Source organism: Lepus europaeus, chromosome 11 (assembly GCF_033115175.1).
Source record: "Lepus europaeus isolate LE1 chromosome 11, mLepTim1.pri, whole genome shotgun sequence".
Classification (NCBI taxonomy): domain Eukaryota; kingdom Metazoa; phylum Chordata; class Mammalia; order Lagomorpha; family Leporidae; genus Lepus; species Lepus europaeus.
The window spans coordinates 79,832,378-79,854,125 of NC_084837.1; the positions used below are offsets into that span (position 1 = coordinate 79,832,378).

Sequence of the window (21,748 nt, forward strand, 5' to 3'; positions counted from 1 at the left end):
CCCCCATGCTTCCACCGCACGAGGCTGCTGCTTCTCAAGTCCTTAGTCATCCCGCAGTGGCAGCTGAAGGATTTTTCTGTGGGTTTCCCCTTATCAGCAATGAACGTGAAGGGCTGAACTTGCCTGGGAAATTTCAGAGTTCCAGCGGAGAAAATCTATTCAGGTCGCTGATCGGAGGGCTGCAGATTCCTGGAGCCAAACTTGCTTCTGCCAAACAGGATTCTGCTCCTGATATCTGAGTTTCCAACCTGACTCTCAAAGCTCTCTACTTTTATTGACCTTAAGGGGGAAGGGTTTTTTTTTTTCTTTCTTTCCTGACGTGGGTTTGGTTAAAGTCCAATGCGATGTATTCTCCTTACGGACAAGAAAGGAGAACGTAGAAATAAGAGCAGAAGTCGGCTCCTTGTTACTCATCAGATGTGACATGGAGCGAAGGATTGTGACAAACAGAGGCCTCACAGAAGTGGGAAACAAACTTTCAGAGCCAATCAACCACTAAGACATTCGAGCAGTGAAGACAGTCCTGCATACCTAGTACGCCCTCATTTCATGGCAAGGTAAGATTGCTGAGATTAGGGAAATGTTTAGCAAAGCAGATCCAGAAACAAATTCTAGGCAACGTGCCCCCCTGACCCCAACCCTTTCTCATCTTGGTAAGTTGGTTGATCTTGCTGACTTTGGCCTGGGATGGCCAGTGAAGGCCAAGAAGGACTAAGAGCTTAGTCCCTCTCACTATAGAACCAGTCCATCTGCTTGAGACGCTGTCTAGAAATTCAAGTTTTCTTTTTTTTTTTTTTTTTTTGACAGGCAGAGTGGACAGTGAGAGGGAGAGAGAGAGAGAAAGTCTTCCTTTTTGCCGTTGGTTCACCCTCCAATGGCCAGCACGGCTGGCGCGCTGCGGCCGGCGCACCGCGCTGATCCAATGGCAAGAGCCAGGTGCTTCTCCTGGTCTCCCATGGGGTGCAGGGCCCAAGCACTTGGGCCATCCTCCACTGCACTCCCTGGCCACAGCAGAGAGCTGGCCTGGAAGAGGGGCAACCGGGACAGAATCTGGTGCCCCGACCGGGACTAGAACCTGGTGTGCCGGCGCCGCAAGGCGGAGGATTAGCCTATTGAGCCGCGGCGCCGGCTCAAGTTTTCTTATGATGAAATATTTCCCCCCAAATATACGCATCTATATCAGCAGGTGACAGGTTAAAGAAATGGGAGAACCTCCATGCCATGAACCCCTCTGCAGTCATTAAAGATAATGTTTACAGGCCGCCATGGAAAGACTCCATAAACTATTCAGATGAAAAAGCAGGCAAAAAATGGGAGGTGTAAAGTGCTCCCACTTGTGTGCATGCGTGCACACACACACACACACCCTGACACTTGACATAACATAGCAGAAAGCATTGATATTGATGTTAGTTATCTCTGGGGAGTAAAATTTGAGATCTGGGATGGGAAGAAGACAATTTTTCTTATTTTATTGTGTACCTTTTTGTCATCTAGCAATTTGTATGTTCATGTATATTTTCATCACTCCTTTATACTCCACAAAACAGTTCAGCCATTGGAGTCTTGTTTTACGGAGTTGCGAAAATTTATTCTAAATACAATAGTTTCAGAAAATGCAAATAGAATTAAGTTAAAGAAAACACGGTGTCCTTCCCAAATATGCTTGGGGAACACTGGGTTAAAGCAAATTAAGCAGTTTTCTCTACTGCAGCAATTATGTCTTTAAGGTTCACTGTGAATCTCTCAGAAGGGAATAGTATATATTCCCTAGATCTACTTGGCCATAAACTGTCTTTTTTCCCCTTAAATAGCATCTCAAGGGACTGGTGGTCTGTGGAACCTATTTTAAGAATTGCAGGTTCTGGAATGAGTCTAAGAAACACTTTTGTCCCCAGTATTCCCGTCTTCAGGGATCTTGCAGACTGAGTGACTCCCTTGCTGGGCACTGTGGATAGTGGCAGCACTGTCTCTAGTAACCACCTTCCACATACAACACATACACATCCTGGGTATCCTATGGTGAACACACCTTAAGAAATAAATACTTAAGAGTGGCTGTTTGGGACCGGCGCCGTGGTGCAGTAGGTTAATCCTCCGCCTGCGGTGCCAGCATCCCTTATGGGTGCTGGTTCTAGTCCTGGCTGCTTCTCTTCCAATCCAGCTCTCTGCTGTAAAAAGCAGTGCAGGATGGCCTAAGTCCTTGGGCTCCTGCACGCATATGTCCACTCTGCCTGTCAAAAATTAAAAAAAAAAAAAAGAGCAGCTGTTTGGCACAGTGGTTAGGCTACTGCCTGAGACATTTGTATCCCATATTAGAGTACCTGGGTTGGAATCCCAGCTCTTCTCTCCATTCCAGCTTCTTACCAGTGCTTACCCTGGGAGACGGTGGGTAATGGCTCAAGCACTTAAGTGCCTACCACCCACATGGCAGCTTGAATTGACTTCTAGGCTCCTGGTATCAACCTGACATATCTCAGCTGTTGTGTGTATTTGGGGAGTGAACTAGCAGGTGGGAGCCCCTCCCCCCCCGTTTCCCTCCCTCCCCCCTCCCCACTTCTCTCTCTGCATTTCAGATAAGTAATTTTTCAGATAGATCTCTCCTCTGCTGAGGTCATGAACAAGTTTTTGTCCGGGTCAGCATTAATTGGAATGAGTTGAGGGATGTGAATGCCTAGCATGGGTCAGGAAAGGAGAGCATTTTGCTTTTGAGCCTAGTGGAGATAATGGAATTAAACCTCCTCTTATTTCTGAGACCCAAGCTTGTTCGTGGTATTCTTTTCTCAGTGGAGAGCCCTGCGGTTGGCCATTTGCCTACTCACCTGGCTCCCAAATTGCAGATCCTTCTTTTTTTTAAGAAGCTTCCCTGTTAGGGCTTCTTTTCAAGTACAGCTGGTTCTTGAGGAGCAATTGATCTCACTCTGATATAAGAGGCCTCTCAGGCTTTGTGCCATCTAATTTATTTTTAACCAGAATGTCCAGGTTTCAGTGTTGGTTCTTTGCGGTTATTTTTGTTATGACTGAGAAAGTTTTATTTTCTAATTGCAAAACTAACTGCCTGGAAAGCTGTGCATAACTATACACTCTGTCCCAATAAAGGGAACAAGAAGACTCATGGAGGCAGCAGCACTGTCACAAGAGGAAGAGAGAGCCTGGCTCCAGATTCAGATACTGCCACCTACCAGCAACATGATTTTCATCAAATCTCTCAATCTTTCCGTTTTTATTTATTTATTTTTATTTATTTGACAGAGTTAGTGAGAGAAAGAGACAGAGAGAAAGGTCTTCCCTCCGTTGGCTTACCCCCTAAATGGCCACTTATGGCTGATGCTGTGCCGATCCAAAGCCAGTAGAGTATTCCTCCTGGTCTCCCACATGGGTACAGAGGCCCAAGCATTTGGACCATCCTCCACTGCCCTCCTGGGCCACAGCAGAGAACTGGACTGGAAGAGGAGCAGCCAGGACTAAAACCCAGTGCCCACTTGGGATGCTGGCACCACAGGTGGAGGATTAACCAAGTGAGCCACGGTGCCGGCCAGTCTTTCAGTTTTTAAATGGGAATCAGGTACAGAAGGAATGTGATCATACCTGGCCCATGTGCACATGCTGTCAACGTTGGTAGGGACTCAAGTACTTGAGCCACTACTGCTGCCTCCCAGGCTACTCTGATATGGGATGTGGGCATCCCAAATAGCAGTCTAAGCGCTAGGCCAAACGTTCACCCCTGATCTGAGAGCTCAGATGTGGCACAACTTCAGTATAGGCTGGAAGGCCAAGATGTGCAGAGAATTCCGTGCTGACCAGTAGTCACTTGTTCCTCTTCCTCTCCAGTTATGAAAAGCAAAAATCATACAGGAGCAGTGATTCCTTTCTTGAAAACAAGGACTGGGTTCTTTAGTCTCTCTATGCTTAGGCAAATTTTCCCCATAGCTAATCCTTTCTTTGAAAGTAGCTACTGATCCCCTCTTCAGGAGCTGGGAGGCTGTGCTTCATCTCAGCCCTCAGGTGGTGCAAATAGAAAAACTGATGCCCCTGTCCCTCATCCTATGGAAATAACAGTGTCCTCAATCATGAGTATTTTCATGAATTATTAGGGGCATTGATTGCTTCTGATGACTTCTGGTTCCATCCAGTATGCAAAGTTAAGAGCTTAGTTCTCTAAGATAGGCTCATAATCAAATCCTGGTTCTGTTTTCTTTCAATGGATTTAAAATTGGGCAAGTTTCTTGAGCTTGCTCTGTCTCTACTTCTTCAGCCACAAAATGGAAATAATAACACTCAGAGTGCTAGTAAGTTAACAATGGGATGATGATAAAGCAATGTAAGTGAAGCAGTTAGTACGGAATCCAGCTCAACAAATGCACCAAATAAATGGTAGCTTTTAGTCACACTAAAAAGATGAGCCAAGATGGTAAACATTACAGAAAAGATAGAGATCAGACATTATTTTTTTTATCTTTGGAAAACATTTGAGGTACATAAGGAATTATAGACCTCTTGCAGTAATTGTAAAGATTCCTTGGTGGGCCCTGGCCCCAAATTATGTGACTCACAAACATTTACAAACAAATTCTAAATTTCATGAATTAATGTTTTTCTCAAAGGGTTTAGTTTTTACATATTCACAAAGCTAATATTTGCTGAATGTCTATTATTTGCTATGAGCTCTGTAAGGAGCATCTTATTTTACACTGCACAGGACGTAATAAACATGCAAGAGATTTGAGGTGGGTCAAATGCAATATCTGTGGGCTGGTTCTTCCCTCTTCCCACCCGCTGAGTTTCAGTTCATGATAATCACTTCATGTTAGGCTTCATATCATGTCGATTCATAAGCTTGTCATGGGGTCATGGATCAACTGGGAACTGCCCAGCAGTTCCAAGTGATATTTCTTAGAATTTACACCTCTGGTTTTTCACGTCCTATCCACACACTAATCTTTTATCTTTTTCTGCTTTCTCTTAAAAACTGGGAAAAGGGTTTCCCACCCCGACCTCTTGCTCATGTTTAGCTATTTTAGTATCATTCATCAACTATTATTTGAGCATAAAATATAATATAAAGAAGAATGAGCTGCCTGGTAGACATCATAGTCTTAGTGGGTTGCCACAAGACCAGGTAGAATGCAATGAAGTGATAATGTAGAGTCATGGTTGAAGAGACCAATGAAGTCTTAGTTGCCAGAGAAAGGTCCATGAAGAAGGAAGGATTTTAGCTCAATGTTAAGAATAGATTGAGGCGCTGTGGCTCAACAGGCTAATCCTCCGCCTAGCGGCGCCGGCACACCAGGTTCTAGTCCCGGTTGGGGCGCCGGATTCTGTCCCGGTTGCCCCTCTTCCAGGCCAGCTCTCTGCTGTGGCCCGGGAGTGCAGTAGAGGATGGCCCAATTGCTTGGGCCCTGCACCCGCATGGGAGACCAGGAGAAGCACCTGGCTCCTGCCTTCGGATCAGTGCAGTGCGCCAGCTGAGGCGGCCATTGGAGGGTGAACCAACAGCAAAAGGAAGACCTTTCTCTCTGTCTCTCACTGTCCACTCTGCCTGTCAAAAAAAAAAAAAAAAAAAAAAGAAAGAAAAAATAATAGATTGAGTCTAGTGGGGGAAGATATAGGGAAAGGACATTCCTTCCGTAAGGTACAACATTTGCAGATGTGCAGAGGTAGAAATGATGTCATCAGATCAAAGCACTCAAAGTAACTAGGATTCTAGCCTGTCTGATGCAGAAGGCTTGTGCCAAAGAATACTGGGCAGAAAAACACTGGGGATCATGAGACAAGACAGTGGGGAACCCCGAGGACAAGCTTGAGGAATTCATTCTGGAACTCCCTGGACAGTGGCGAGGCAGTACATCTATGCTGCTTCATCTGGCATGGTCACTGTATGGGGAGATTGAAAATTGAGGACACTCTTCAGAAGCTAGAGAAGAAGGCTCAGCAACATATGGGAAAGATTGCCCATGGTTGACTAAAGGAGACAAGAAGGAATAAGGAATACCAGATGATTTCATAAGGCTTGGGAGATTAGGAATGATGGGAGGACAGACTGGTACCTTGTGCACCAAATCAATGTCTTTCTTCCTTTCATTTTATTTATTTTATTTTTTATTGAATTTTTATTTATTGAAATTCTTTTTATTTCCTCTGCCATGCATGGAACCTGGTAATAAAAACAGAATTTACCCTCCTCTTTTCACATATTACTTTTCTGCCCAAAGCACTGAAATCCTTCCAGTTTTGAAATGACCTATCTTTGGAGAGAAATCACAAATAGGCAAAACAGCTTGCCCGCTTCCTCTCTCCCTTCCAAAGTCTGATCCCATGACCAGGAATGAAATAGAAACTATTTATAATGTCTGTCATAAATGTATTTTCTGTCATGTTTTTATTGCCAGGAAGTAAGTTTGTGGTTAAGCTCATGGGTCCCTGTTCTTAACTCATTCACCGTGAGCTAGAGTTTTCCTTCTCAGTTCATACTGAAAACAATAATATCCTGCACTTGTTATTGCCCTTTTCTGTTTAAATAGTGTCTTAATCAATGTTATCTCATTTGAACTTTTATTGAAAAGTCCTATGAAGTAAGCCTGCCACGTATTAATAATATGAAATAATATTTTCATTTACACAACCACCTACAGTCTGACCTGGAAAAAATACCAGGATCTAATTATTTAAATCCATCCAATGCAGTAGAAATTGTTACAGAAACAAAGAAAATGAATTATCTAGAACATCTGAATTATCTAGAAAATTAGGAAAACCAAGCACAAATATGTGAACAATTAAATAACATCCTGTGGCTAAACATCTCACCAGATGACAATAGAAACCATGAGTCAGAAAGTATAGGGTTAATTACTGCATCATAATGTGATATGAAAATATGAGAAAGTGGCATCCGTTTCTGACAGTCTAGCTCTTATCTAGGTGAGACTCACTGAAAGTCTGCACAGCCCCAGGGGTCAACGATGAAGGGAGAGGTATCCAGGAGAAGGGAGAACTTGGAGGGGGCATTGTGCTCCTACACTTAATAGGATGTAGCTAGAAGCCAGTATCAACCACAGATCATGAATTCAGGAACCTTCAGATTATTCCAGTGCCTCAACCTTTGAACCATCCCCTCATTTGAATACAAATGGAACAGAGATAAGATGCCCTGCCAAACACTGCCCAAACTGCATATTCATCAGCAAATAAATGTTAGCATTTTAAGTTACTGAGTCTGGGGATGGTTAGTTAAGCAGTGTTGGATAACCGGAACACAATGTTTATGCTATTGAACTTCCTGTCCACCGATAGACATTGACCCAGGTAGAAGGTGGTTCTATTTGTAGAAAGGCAGTTGGGTGGGTTGGGTTGATGAGAAGGGAAGGATTGGTGAAGCTATTGGGAGAAAAGAATGAAAGGTGAATGAGAAGTTTTGAGGAACCCTATGAAAGACATATTAAGCAGACTGGGTCTGTGGCTTTCTCATGTCCTCCATGAATCTGAGAGTTTTCTAACTTTCCTAGAGAATGAAGCTAGATTGAACAGCTACCACATTATATCAAAAAGGTAGAAGAAAGCTTGATGTTTTGCAGGAGATCTACAAAGGGGAGTCAGTGGCAGATGTAGGAAATAATGCTCAAGGGAAGAGAAACTAACGTATCATTTATGGAACCCTGGTGTAGAAAGGAATCTTAGAGATTGTTTTCTAGATAAGAAAACCAAGATCAGAAAGTTGGAAAACAACTAAGTACTTATTGTACAGTACAGACAGTACAACTGAATTTAAGAGACGAGATGCTAGGTTTGATGAGAAGAAAATGAATGGGTGATGGGCCTTGAAATGCTTTCCAGATGGGGAGATGAGGACACTCAACACAGGCATATGACCATGGGCTCTTTCTGTGTCAAAGGGGGGAAAAATGTGCCAGTTCTTAAAGTTTGCAGCATAAAATCATGTTGGAAATTTTATCTACTGGAGTCAGCATTTTGGAGCAGTGGGTTAAGCTGCTGCCCATTTGATCACTGGTTTGAGTCAGCTGTTCTACTTTCCATCCAGCGCCTGCTAATGCACCTGGGAAAGCAGTGAAACTGGCCCAACTGCTTGGGCCCCTGAACCTACATGAGAGACCCAGATGGAATTCTAGGCTCCTAGCTGTGGCCTGGCCCATCCCTGGCCATCGTGCCTATTTGGGGAATGAACCAGAGGATGGAAGAGTCTCTCTCTCCCCCGCCTTCCCTCTGTGTAACTGTCTTTCGAATAAATAAATAAATCTTTAGAAACAAAAGAAATTTTATCTGCTACACTATAGTGTGGACTACTCTCTCAAATACACTCAACATGCAGAGTAAGGGAGCCCAAGTGAGTGACCAATTCTCCAGCAATCAGTCCGTGACACATGAGAGTGTGTAAGAGTGTCTTCTGTGGTGTTGTGGATACAGGCAGAAGGAGGAAGGCGAGGGAAGATACTAGTAGGTGGTTACCCATGTTCCACATTGCCTTTCAGGCTAAAATAAATAAACTTTACAAATTAAGACATGATGTTGTAAATCTGAGTGGCAATCCTGAGTGGCCATTCAGGTTAAGGGAACTCGGTTCCCACTGTCCCTTTCTCTCCCTGTTCCTTTCCTGCTGTGCACAGCATTGATGAGCCTCCCTAGAAGAGCAATCTCAACATTTAGGCTGGGAGAGGAGAGCGTTAACCATGGTGAAATTTGACAGAGGGCTCTGCCCTCTCTGGATCCATGTAGAGCCTTTATGCCCATCTAGCCTATCACAAGTGCACACACATCAGAACCATAACAAAAGGAAGATGCCTATTTGGAAAGCATAATTGCTCAAGACTGGCCTCTCTTTGGGTACATCTCTTCTTAAACCAATTGTCTGTATCAGGTCATCTCAGCTGCTAAAATTGTTTTATTTCTCTTTTGAGAAGGTACTGCTAAAATGCCAGTTACCTTAGAAGTTATACATTTAGGCCGGCGCCATGGCTCAACAGGCTAATCCTCTGCCTAGTGGCGCCGGCACACTGGGTTCTAGTCCCAGTCGGGACGCTGGATTCTGTCCTGGTTGCCCCTCTTCCAGGCCAGCTCTCTGCTGTGGCCCGGGAGTGCAGTGGAGGATGGCCCAAGTGCTTGGGCCCTGCACCCCATGGGAGACCAGGAGAAGCACCTGGCTCCTGCCTTTGGATCAGCGCGGTGCGCCAGCCGCAGCGCACCGGCCGCAGCGGCCATTGGAGGGTGAACCAACGGCAAAGGAAGACCTTTCTCTCTGTCTCTCTCTCTCACTGTCCACTCTGCCTGTCAAAAAATAAAAAATAAATAAATAAATAAATAAATAAGTTATACATTTAATTGATTTAAATTAAAAAGAAATAATTCTGACAGTTATAATAGCTAAGGATTCTAGGGAAAAAATGACAACTCTAGGTAAAATTGGTAGGCTGTAAACTGATTGAAGGGGTTTCTGAGAAGGGGGAGGGAATGTGTTCCTGCTTTAACTTTACTCAACATTCAGTGTAGGACACAAAGCCAAGAATGAGTAAAGTCAATGACAGCCTTGGGCATATGAGGTGCTGAGGAGGTCAAGATCACCTACTTTTCCTTAGTGCCCAGCAACTGGAACCAAGACAAGTCAATATATATAGGATGTGGGGACTAGAAGGCATCTTAAAAGATAATCTATCATCATTTCTTTGCCTTCAGGGAGAAGGAAACTGAAAATATTCCATATGTATTAGACAGCTCTTGTTTGTAAAGTCTGTTTTTTTTTTTTTTTTTTTTGAAGGAGCTCCCAAAGGAGCCCCGGGGGAGCTATTTAGAATCAACCCATCACCATCAGGAAATTGTCTATGAGTAACCTTTCATATTTTAGTTTTAGACTCTTCCCTTTTCACTCACTGGTGAGGAGAAACCACAACTGATTACGATCTTCCTGATAAGAACCCTTCACTTCTTCACCTCTTTTTTCTGAAATATATTTGTTTCTGAAAGCAATGTGTTCATGTGCTGTTTTCCTGTCCTTAAATAATATTTATGGCTTCATGCTGAACCCGCCTTCAAATTACAGTAATCCCTCTTTTCGGTGCTTTCAGCTACCCATGGTCAACAAGGGGGAGCATGAGTTCAATATAATAAGGTATTTGAAAGACACACACGCGGGGTGGGGGAGGGAAGTCAAATTACTTTTATGTTGGTAATAGTTATTGCTATTAATCTCTTAAGGTGTGTGGTGCCTAATTTATAAATTAAGCTTTATCAGAAGTCTATATTCACTTGATGATGTCTACAGCCTAGAGTCACACTAGCTTTTTAAACCACAGCCTAATGACAGCTGTTGGTCATTTGTTATCATATCATTTTCCTACCAAACTTGTGTGGAATTATTCCATCTTTTCCAAGAACCTTCCTTTGCTAAATATTTCTTTAATAGCCTGTGATTGCATATTTTAACTGGCTTTTCAATGAAAATGTAGGACCTTTTTTTTATTTAAAACTATATGGCAAAAAGGCATAGGAGTATACAATGTAAAATTTTCTTCCAATATCTGTTCCAACCACCCATTTCTCCCCCATTAGATTCAACTCCATTTCTTGCTGCATTTTTATTCATGGACAGAGCTCGTGAATACAAAAAGGAATGCATATGATTTGCTTTTAGTATGATCAGTAATGTGCTTTAATACTGTACTCCATCTTTTAAAAATTTTAATAATACACCTTGGGGATCTTTTCATTTTGGTACATATACATCTCCCTCGTTCTACTTTAGAGTTGCATAATAGTCTACTAAATGTATGCTCCATAATTCATTTATTCCAAGCCTTTCTGGTACTGATTGCATTCTCCAAAAATACTCTCCACCAGTTTAAGATTGTATAAGACTCACTATCAGGGCTCTCAAACTCAAATGTCTACAGGGGCCAGGAAAGTTACTTAAGTGAGTGAAGTGAACCAACTGGGAAGGCACAAACTCTGTGTATAGGAAGCAGCCAACAGCTACTTTGCTCCATGAAATTATTTCCCTCTGGATTACCAGATCTTTGTGATTGATTAGAAGGAATCAATGGGTAGAATGCACATAGGATCTTTCTGCATTATTTCTTACAACTTAATGTGAATATACAATCATATCAAAATATAACTTTTAATTTTTAAAAACAAGAACTCCAGATCTATTTTATAAAATTACCTGATTTTAAAATGTAGGCACAATTTTAGCATTATGTAGGCCAAGAAAAACTCACCTGTCAGTTGGATGCAGCCTCGGGCCCACCACTTTATTGCATATGCATAGCTGATTACAAATGCTTGCTGTTAATTCCCTTGCTTTTACAGCGACCATTCCCATGTACTTGTGGATTTTGTTCTCATTCCAGGTTCTTGGATGTGGCTCCGTTGCCCAGGCTGTCCTGAGTCGAGGACACTTTGGAGGAATTGTCACTCTCAATGTTGGATTTGCTATGTCAGTTGCAATGGCCATTTATGTGACTGGAGGTGTCTCTGGTAAGCAGTAGAAATAACAATAGCTACTATGAACTCATTTTCCAGTGTGCTAATGCAGTGCTGGGTGCTTTACATATATTGATTTACTTATATCTCAACAATTTTTAACAGTTTGTATTCTAGCTCATTTTTTATTTTTGGTCTATGATAAAGTGAATTACTGGTGGAAAGGCAACAATTAGCAAGAGACAGATTTGGGGGTTAGGACTCACATGTGATTCATTCCTCAGTCCAGCCACTTTGCTGGTCAATGTGAGGCTCTACTGCACACTTAGAAGCGATTTTCCAGATATCTCATAGATAGCTCAGTAAAGGTTACTACAACAAATAAAGGTGTCATGTTTTAATATTTATAAATATAATGTTTATCCACAGCAATCAGAACAGGTCCTTGAAAAATGGGTGGTGCTTTCATGGAAGTGCAGACCTATCTAGTAGGTCTTCGCTGAATTCTCCCCTGAGAAGTGAGATGATTGGAAACCATTCACAAAGTTATGAGAAGCAAACTGAAATGCTAATATTTAATGAGTCTGAGAACAAAGGGACTATAGAAATGATCTGATTACCAAAGGCGCTCTGGATCTTCGAGTGGCCTGGGCTGGGCACTGAGCACCGAGGCAAGACTGCTGGTGGTAAAGGAAGAAAGGGGTCTGAGCAGTCCCCTGCAGGCTGGGCACAGTGCTGGGCATCGGATGTCCTTGACCTCCTTCCTGCTTGACCACAGCCCTCTGAGGTTGGCATTGTGGTCTCCATTCTCCTTAGAAAAACAAAACCCCTGAAGCTGAAAGTGAACCAGTAAATTGCTGGAAGTCCTGCTGCTGATTAGGAGACAGAGCAAAGCTCTGACCCAGGTCTATGTGAGAGTGAAGCACATGTCCCCGTTCTGACACATTTCCAGTGGCCTTGTATGGGAAAGGGTCGTTGGGCAGAGCAACCCTGACAGAGGTCTAAGCTGGCTGCCACTGGAGTGTTGAAGAGTGATTTTTTTTTAAAAAGCAGCTCCCTACAGACTCCCTGGGCTGGGCACCTATAATGGTCATTTACTGTCATTGCCTTCCCCTGTTACATACAGGCTCAGACCCTGGGCTAGTCTGAATGATGGATTCCTGTGTATGTGATTTGCTTGGTATGAGCAATGTCTCCTTTCAAACTCTTGTCAGTCTTTGCTGTGATCATAGCACAGTGCCACCTAACTCAAGTCAAACCATATGTAGGGTGTGCACATAACCAGAGAAATGCCCCAAATCTGCCAAGACTGAGTTAGAGTGCAGGTCTTGATACCAGACACAAAATACCTTCTAGGCTTAAAACAAGCCTGCAAGATGCCATACTGCTGCCCCACACGTGCTACATTCACGTAAATGTGGTTTCCACAACCCATGTAATATAAACATGTGCATATTTTTGGCTACTTTTAAGGTGAAGACATTATTTGGGAGTATTTTACCTGCTTAACACCCTTAACTGAACACCATCAAGTAGTTACATAGAATCCACCAGCCTCAGACCCTACAATTGTAGTTAAAACCCTTATGACCACCATGGTCCATATCTGTTTGTGTCTTTTATATATATCAGCAGCTCAACAAAGTCAACATGAAAGCAACCAATCCAGTTGAGAAGAAGTAAAAATGGCCAACAGATATATGATAAAAAGATTCCAAAATACAAATCAAGTCTGAACCTGATTGATGACAGATAGCATTGGCTTGGAAAGGGATCCCTTATCACCCATTTTTGTTTGAAAACCATCATGGCATGAGTGAAAATTAGTGGCTCTGGGAATGCACAGAGACAACACACTTGCCCACCAGGACCTCCATGCAGGCCATAGCATCACCACTGAGCTCACAACTGCAGGAACAGGAGAGAAAGTTTGTATGGGGGAGGTGGCTATAGCTAACAAATAAACTTGGGCACATGTGAAGCTCTCCTGGAAGATTCCAAAAATAACCAATGTAGATTGTGCATAAGTAGAATGTGATACGTTTTGTGACCACAGACTGGTAAGGTCAGCTGATATCTGACTTTTAAATAAAAACCATCACCTTACTAAAAAAGGAGTTACAACGTGCTACTCCCTTGTGAATCAAATCACATCCAGTCAATCAGAACTCACAATGCCCTAATTATGTAGCATTTCAAACGAAGTGTTTCAAAGTAGTTGTTTTGTAGCAATGTATAAGTAGACTAAATTCACTGAAAAAGCAAAATAGTGGCACTTAATGAAAAATAAAGAGTTTATCTCTACCACATGATTGTCTGTGGGTGGTAGAGAAGATGGAATTAGCCTAGCAGAACCCAGAAAGAGTTCACTTTGTTCACTGAAGACTTTCATCTTGCACTTTATAGGGTCTAGCTGCACTTTATGTGAGTAACTTGATGATCATGATGATCTTGATAGAAGTGATATTTGAAAGCAGCACTCCATGGCTCTGGTACTTGTGTTCTTTCCACTACACTGATACACTTTGTGCTTGTGGTGACTCAGTGCTGACCATTCATCTCTGCAGGGAGAAATTTCCAGTAGCCACTTAGCTCCCAGGCAAACATATCAGGATGCCTCTGCTCCACCTCCCTTTCTGAACCTTTCTTCAAGTCTACCTCCTTGCTTCACAAAACACCCTCCCAGGCATATCCTCTCCAGCCCCCAAACAGCTTCCCTCCATGTAGATCTCTGAGGTCTCATCTTTTATAGCTCAAATACCTACTAAGTGCCTTCACCATGTGATGAATAATAGTTCTAGCTTCAGGGTGCTGATAAGGGGCTTAAACAGTATAAACCCACCTATGGGAAATTTTTGTTTTCTAAGAGGAGTTTGTTAAACCCAGAAGTCTCTCATTGGTGGGGTCACGAAAGGGGAGGAATTTGGTTGGAGCTGATTTCTTAGGCCCCTTGTCCTTCCACAGTGGGTAGCTGCTCCCTAACCAGCCTCTGGAAGAAGAGGAGTGGGGCTGGCCTTAGGAAGGCTTCTGGGAAAACTCACCTGTCAGTCCTATGGAGGGTCAGAGGGTACAGGATCATCATCATCATCCCCACATGGTCTCATCTCTCTTTTGTTTACACCATGCACAACTTGAAAGTCCACATTTCAGTGTGGACACCTTGACAATGACTCTGATTTCCCTCCACACAAAATGTCTTTATCAAATGGATAACCTCCTTCCCTAGAAGTGAGACTAAATGTGCAAAGATGATTTTTTAAAATTCTTTATTTTTTTTCTGCCCACGAAAGCAAAGAAGGCCCCATAAACATGGTGGAAAAGGGTAGAAGTGGTATGGTATAGTACCTAGGCTTTAGAGTTCAGATAAACCTGTATTTCAACCCTGGTTCTACCACTTACTGACCAGTTGGACTTAAGAATGTTACTTCTATGCCTCAGTTTCTTCAGGGTGAACTGGAGTGGTACCCAGATCACTGGGTTATTAAAAAGATTCAACACCCGTAATAATACCCTCAGCAAGTGATAGCATCTGGTAAGAGTTCAGTAAATGTTGCTGCTGTTACGAACACAGCCAGCCTGAAATGGTAGGGACCTTCCATAAAGCAAACCCTCTGTTTAATCTTGTGGTTAGATAAGAATCAAGGAAGCTGATTTCTCTAGCTGTGGTTTGGGTTGGGTGAGAAGAGGGTTGTTACATTTCTGTGCACTGATGAAATATATACTGTTTATGCAGAGGAATTGAGGAGAACCCACTAAGACACTGTTACCAACTCAAAATAAGCTAGGCCCATTACCTGAAGGAGAGCCACAGCCACGGGAATTAACATAATTTTTATATCCTCTGGGCATGGGCTATGGAATGGCTACATATGGATCCAAATGATATTTGTATACTGTATAATTACATTACCTTTAAAAATTAAATAGGTTATAATAATCTAATTGGTGTTATTGTATTACAAGTAGACTTTAAAAAACATAAAAATGAGCCACTTGAATACATCTAGTTTCTTTTTATGTCTGACTCCATTTTCATAAATAACATGTATAGTATCTAATGATGTGATGAGAATTATTAATCTTCCCTTCCTTCCCTTTCAAACACAAGCTATATGTGTGTCACTTTTTTTCTTCTCTCCTTCTTTCTCTCCCCCCCCCCCTTCTCTCTTCCTGTCTTTCTCTCCATTCTCTTCATACACAGATCTCTACCTAAAAGATAGTTATACTCAAGAACTCTAGATAAAGTCTTCTTTATAACCATCCTAGTTCTTGGCTTTCACTCTGACATCCATTATCACCTTCTATTCCTTGCAGGTGGTCACATCAACCCGGCTGTGTCTCTCGCAATGTGTCTCTTTGGACGAATGAAATGGTTCAAATTTCCATTTTATGTGGGAGCCCAGTTCTTGGGAGCTTTTGTAGGGGCTGCAACCCTCTTTGGCATTTACTATGGTGAGTAGGGCCCCTGAGTCCAAAGGGAAAGAAGAGCTGATATTAAAAGTTAGAAAGAGGTGACATTAAAGTGAGAAGAAGCATTCTACAATTGACACAAAGTTCTACACATAAGATCCTGAGTTCATCATTATCATTAGGACCAACTTATAAAGTCTTTTAATGCAAATGGCCACACCTTAAATGGGAAGCATGACAACACTATAATGTGAACACGCACAAAATGAATAAGAGACCAATGGTTTCTCCACTGCTTTTCCTAATTTGGTTGGGAAAAGAGTTGACTGGTGGCAAAGGGTTTGACCAATAAGCATCCTGGAAAATCTCTTTGAACAAGAGGCAGTAGAAAAATTGGCTGGGTGGGGAGCCTTAAATTCCTTTTTGTCAAACAGCCAGAGCTTCTGTTCTGCAATTGTGCTCAAGAAAAACACGGTATTAGTGATCAAAGACCCAGAGTTTAGTTCTACTGTGTCAGTAAGTAGCTGTGTGAATGAAATAAGTCATCTGACTTGATTGGCCTCCACTTCCTCTCCTGTAAAGTGAAGAGTATTCAAAAGAAGCTCCTTCTGTCTAATCCAATACATGATGACTGTCAAACTGAAGACCTTAGGAACTAGAATTTAGGAACCAAACCTTAGAGAAATAAGTTATAGAAAGGGGTGTCTCCCCATAAGTGCTTTTCTCTGAGAGTTAGGGTCTACGAGGACTAAAGGGGACTTCAGAACCAGACCATAAGTTCAGAGAGCCATCCACTATGTCAAACAGGGGCTGCCATCCTCCTGGCTCTAAGAATGCTTTCCCTATGCTTTGATACCCTCAAATTCTAAAGTCTTTATTAGGGATTACCAAGAACCTTCTGTGAATTATGAATTCTTCCTATAACAGGCCCAAGTGCCAACAAGGCCTTCATTTGATCTTGAAAAATCTAAGAATTTCCCCACACAAAAATTGGTTGCCAGGATCCCCCTAGCTAAGGATTTGGTTTGAGGCTGGAGTGATCCATCTGGGGCAGCCAAGAGCTTTCTATCATTGAGCCACCATCCTGGGATTCCCATGAGCATCTCTAAAACTACCATACTATGCAGCATTGCTATGGCAGGCTCAATATGATTGTTTCACTACGGTTATTTTGCCCAACACCTGACATAATCTTCCCTTAGCCATTCCTAGAGAACACTAATGTACCAGAGCTCTGTTTTCCATAGATGGATTCATGTCTTTTGCTGGTGGAAAATTGCTCATCGTGGGAGAAAATGCAACAGCACATATTTTTGCAACATACCCGGCTCCATATCTGTCTCTGACGAATGCATTTGCAGACCAAGTAAGTGTAGATTCAACACAGACCTAACTTTGGTGACAAGACATAATCTAAGAAGAGAAATGTGCTGGCATGTTATAGGCCTATCAGAAAGAAGAGGTTGTATTTCCAGAGTCAGAGGCCCCTGGGAAAGCTTTCTTGGCAATATTTCACCTTTTCACAAGTTGATTCTAGTAAAAGAGTTTTCTACTTCCTCTTTAATACATACATGTATTTCACATTCCAGAAAGAGTGAATTACTAGACATTTCAGCCTCTGTAGAGGCAAATGGGATTCATTTCACCATTGTCATCTCTTTTGTGCACATGGTCTAAATGGGGAGGCCACAGAAAAGTCCTCTGTATCTGAATTCAAGGACTGTGAAGTGTGGTAGTTCAGCCTAGTGTATCATGATTCCTGTCTGTCTCAATATGTGCATAGATTTATAAAAATTTTCACTATAGCTAGAGGTTTCTATGCCTTATTAATATTTTTAAAAGGGGCTGCACCCAAGCATCCATAGTGTAGCCAATTGCACTATTTTGGTCAGTGTATGGCCAGACCAACATTATCAACCCAACAGACTTTTCCTACTTCTTCCTCTATTGTGTCCCAAGAAGGCTGCTGGTCACCTTGATCAGGGCAGAGGGAGGGAGGGAAGGAAGAGAGGAAGGAGGGAAAGGACAGGACCGGAGAGGAGTTTTCCAGGTAGGGAAAACTGGTGCCATCTGGAGGAAAAGGGCAGGAGGGCAGTTGTTTCATAAACTTGGGACAAAAGAAATCACCGAAGGCAACATGGTGGAAGTCCCTTACCTCTCTATTAATACAGAGGACAGACGGGGCGAATCTTTCTAGCTTCAAAGTGCCAGGAGTTACTTCTCATAGACACGTCAGGAAGAACAGAATAGTGGAAAATGTTAAGCCCCAAATGCCCATAAAGACCTGGAGCAACAAGCTGTGCATTTTCTGAGTCAGAAGGGGACCAGGGGTACCTCAGAAAGGTCTTTGGAGATAAGCGTTGCAAGGTTTCTTGAGGATCCTATTTGCCAATATAATGAAGAAGACAGGAATGGAGTAAAGGTCTGTTAAAAGGACTTTTGAGATTTCTCGTGTGAATTCATGTCATTTCCACTGACTTTCTCAAACCCTGGCTTGCCCTGAAAAGGACGTAGTCTTTGTTTCTTGTGCGGTAGTATTCTTAGCCCATGGCTATCTCCCTATATTCTCAAGCTGTTTTGAGGATCTAAGAAACAAAATGAAACTACCGGTTCCATAGATGTTTGCCGCAGAGTCAGCCCCTCTGCTCAGAGTCCTGAAGTGATACTCTGTCCTTCCTACAGACACATCCCCCTTCCCCTGTTGAGAGTTTACTGGCCCCAGAGGCATGCTCGACACAAAGCCACCCGAGGGTAAGACGGTGGTGTGAACTTCCCTCAAAGTCTTGTAATATGCTGGGGAGACCTGGTCCCAGCTCTGTCTCCTACCAAGAATTTGCCTTTGAGCAAGTCACTCAGAATCTCTTGGATACTCAGTGTAGTCTTCTGACAAGACATCACTAATACCTAATACTGCACAGCAATAAAATCCTTGCTGCAGAGTGGGCATTCAACAATACTCCTTTTTTACCCTTAGCCAACCCCTCCCCACCACCTCCTCCCACCTATAGTCTTCTGATGGAATCTTGTAGAATTTTTCATCATCTCCCAATCCCTAACCTCAAGAAACTTCACCAAGTGCCTTGGTCATAAGGAAATTGCTTGGTATCTGGTCAGTGGAGGTCCAGTCTCACCAAGGATTATTCACTTCTTGATGTTGACCTACATACCATCTCCTAAACTTTCTTCATTGTGTCCTTGTCTCAGAGTGAGTTGCCAGTGTCTCTGGATCTGTAGATTTTAAGCCAGTTATTTTTATAAGTAAATAGAAAAAATAAATATTATAAAACCCTGATGTTCCAACCAGTAACAATCCCTGCAGGATTCTGGTATTCCTTAGGCTCTGAAGTACATTCTAAGAAATGTCAATTATCAGAAGACACTCAACAGAACTCATCATCACAGGTCATTTTGTCTCAAGATGATTGAATTATTTAGCTCTAAATATTCTGGAGTTTTATTAATATTCAATTGTTCATTCAGCTAATAAATATTTATTGAGAACCATCTGGGCCAGGTATAGTTCCATGCTGTTCTTCCTTCAAGGGGTTAAGGGTTGGATGCTCGATCTGACAAGTAAACAGATTGTTCTCTTGCAGGGTGACAAGAGCAGTGATAGACATAACGTCAGAATGCCATGGAAGGGTAGAGGCAGGGGCTTCTGTTCTGCCCAAGAGTGTCAGGAAAGGCTTTTCAGGGAAACGCGCTCTTGGGAAAACATGTGTCTTTGAAGATAAATTCTTTTAATATTGTCATTTTGGAAAGCAGCCGAAAAGGTGAAGACTTTATACTCTAAAACAAGTTGCCTGGTTCCCATCCTGATTCTTTGGCAGTGTGCCCCTGAGCCTCTTCCTGCCTAAGTTTTCTCATCCACAAACTCAAAATAATAGCATTCATCTCAAAGGGTTATTATGAAGTCTGAATAAGATAAAGCATATGAAGCACCTGTCACATCATGTGTTCAGTAAGAAAACAGAGAATAGAAAGGAAAGCATCATCTATAACCCAACACTTCAGGATATTTATTACTATTTGTGTATAGTGTCTTGCAATTTTTCTCTTAAATGCAAAACATAACACACATACAATGTTTTCATTTAATGGCATAAACATTTGCAACATTACTACGTAGTTTTTATATTTATAGTTTTTAATGGTTATCTAGCAGACTGAAATAGCATTCCATCCTACAGACTGAATAGTCGTTATCTGAAATGTTTGGCACTGGAGGTGTTTCCAATTTTGGATTCTTTTGAATTTTGGAATATCTGCATATATATATATATGATATATCTTGATGGTGGGGCTCAAGTCTAAACACAAAATGCATTTACATTTCTTATGCACATAGCCTGAAGAGAATTTATGCAATATTTCTAGTGCATGTTGACTATATCCTGTCACCTGAAGTCAGGTGTGGAATTTTCCATTTGTGATGTCATATTGATGCTCAAAAAGTTTCAGATTTTGAAGTAGTTCAGGTTTTGGATCTCTAGATTGGGGATGCTCAACTTATACAGTTAGCTCTTTCCTTATTGATGTATACTCAGGCATCTTTTCCCACCTCCCTTCTTCCTTTTGTCCTGTTTCATTTATTACAAATCAGCTCTTCCCATTGTTTCCTAAGTCAAACTTTCTTTTGTGAGTCTTCTGTTCATTTCTTTCACATCTTTACCTATTGGGGTCTCACATAGCTTTCCTTGCAATTTGAACAAGCCCTTCATACATCTTTTTCAGCCTGCAGCTTCCATTGCTGGTTAGCCAGGGCACAGCATAGTATACACTGTGTTCAAATAACAGTCTGCAGAGCTGACCTCTCTAGATCCAGACTTGACTGCCACTTCCTCAGCCTGTGACCTTGGGCAGGTAACCAATCTGTAAATGAGCCCTAGATCAGCCTCTAGGACTACTGTGATAAAAGGAACCATGTACTCGTTCAGCGTATGTTAGTTATCACCAGGTTCAGATTTCATAACAAATTTGAGGTGAGCAAGTGAGAAAATGACAAGATTAAATAAACCCCTTGCACATTTTCTCCCTTTCCAGGTAATGTCCACCATGTTTCTCCTCATACTTGTGTTTGCCATTTTTGACTCCAAAAACTTGGGAGTGCCCAGAGGCCTAGAGCCGATTGTCGTTGGCCTCTTGATTATTGTCCTCTCTGGCTCTTTGGGGCTGAACAGTGGCTGTGCCATGAACCCAGCTCGAGACCTGAGTCCGAGACTTTTCACAGCTTTGGCAGGATGGGGATTCGAAGTCTTCACGTAAGTATCAATGGTAAGGGGGAGACACAGAGATCATGTTGAGCCTTATCAGAGAGGGCTGGCTGGGCTTTGACTGGGAGACCTAGGAGAGTTCTGATGGGCAGGTAGAAGTATACACTATGGTTCTCAGTTTGGGACATTTCACTGGTGCTTTGTGGCAAGATGTGTTACAGGGGTATAGGGAAAACAGGGGGGAACAGAGAGAGGTAAGCTCTAGATAAATCCAGCAGAGATGGGCCTGTCCCATATGGCATAGCAATAATAATCCTTCTATTGTTCAATGGCTTTATGTGAACACTTTGCTTGTCTTTGGATTCACTTTTTAACAGATTTGGGACTAGAATTTACATCTTCTAATGCTACTGCAGGACATCATGAACCATTTCACTTGTACTTCATTCACTCAATGGATCCTTATGGCACACTATCTATGCTGTGGTCATTGTGCTAGGCAAGGAAATTTCAATGTCAGCTGAGCCTTGAGTAGTAAATTAAGTGCTCTGGAAACCCCTATAAGTGCTGAGAAAGCACAGGTTCAGGGAGTGAGTAAGTCTTCCCAGGAACCAGGAAAGGACATGACTAACAAAGTGAGAGCTGAATTAGGTCTTGAGATATGAGTAAGAAATTCCTGATGACACAGACATAAA

The 21,748-nt window shown here is 42.3% G+C and overlaps 1 protein-coding gene across 2 annotated transcripts in view; it reads left to right on the forward strand.

Annotated features, from left to right (window-relative positions):
- The window catches only part of AQP9 (aquaporin 9), a 44,294-nt gene that overhangs the window by 16,516 nt on the left and 6,030 nt on the right, over nucleotides 1-21,748 (forward strand). For both annotated transcript variants that reach the window (XM_062206007.1, XM_062206008.1), the window contains 4 exons: nucleotides 11,358-11,484; nucleotides 15,745-15,882; nucleotides 17,088-17,206; nucleotides 20,884-21,101. In XM_062206007.1, the coding sequence (XP_062061991.1) occupies nucleotides 11,358-11,484; nucleotides 15,745-15,882; nucleotides 17,088-17,206; nucleotides 20,884-21,101 (602 nt within the window). The remainder of the gene's footprint in view (nucleotides 1-11,357; nucleotides 11,485-15,744; nucleotides 15,883-17,087; nucleotides 17,207-20,883; nucleotides 21,102-21,748) is intronic.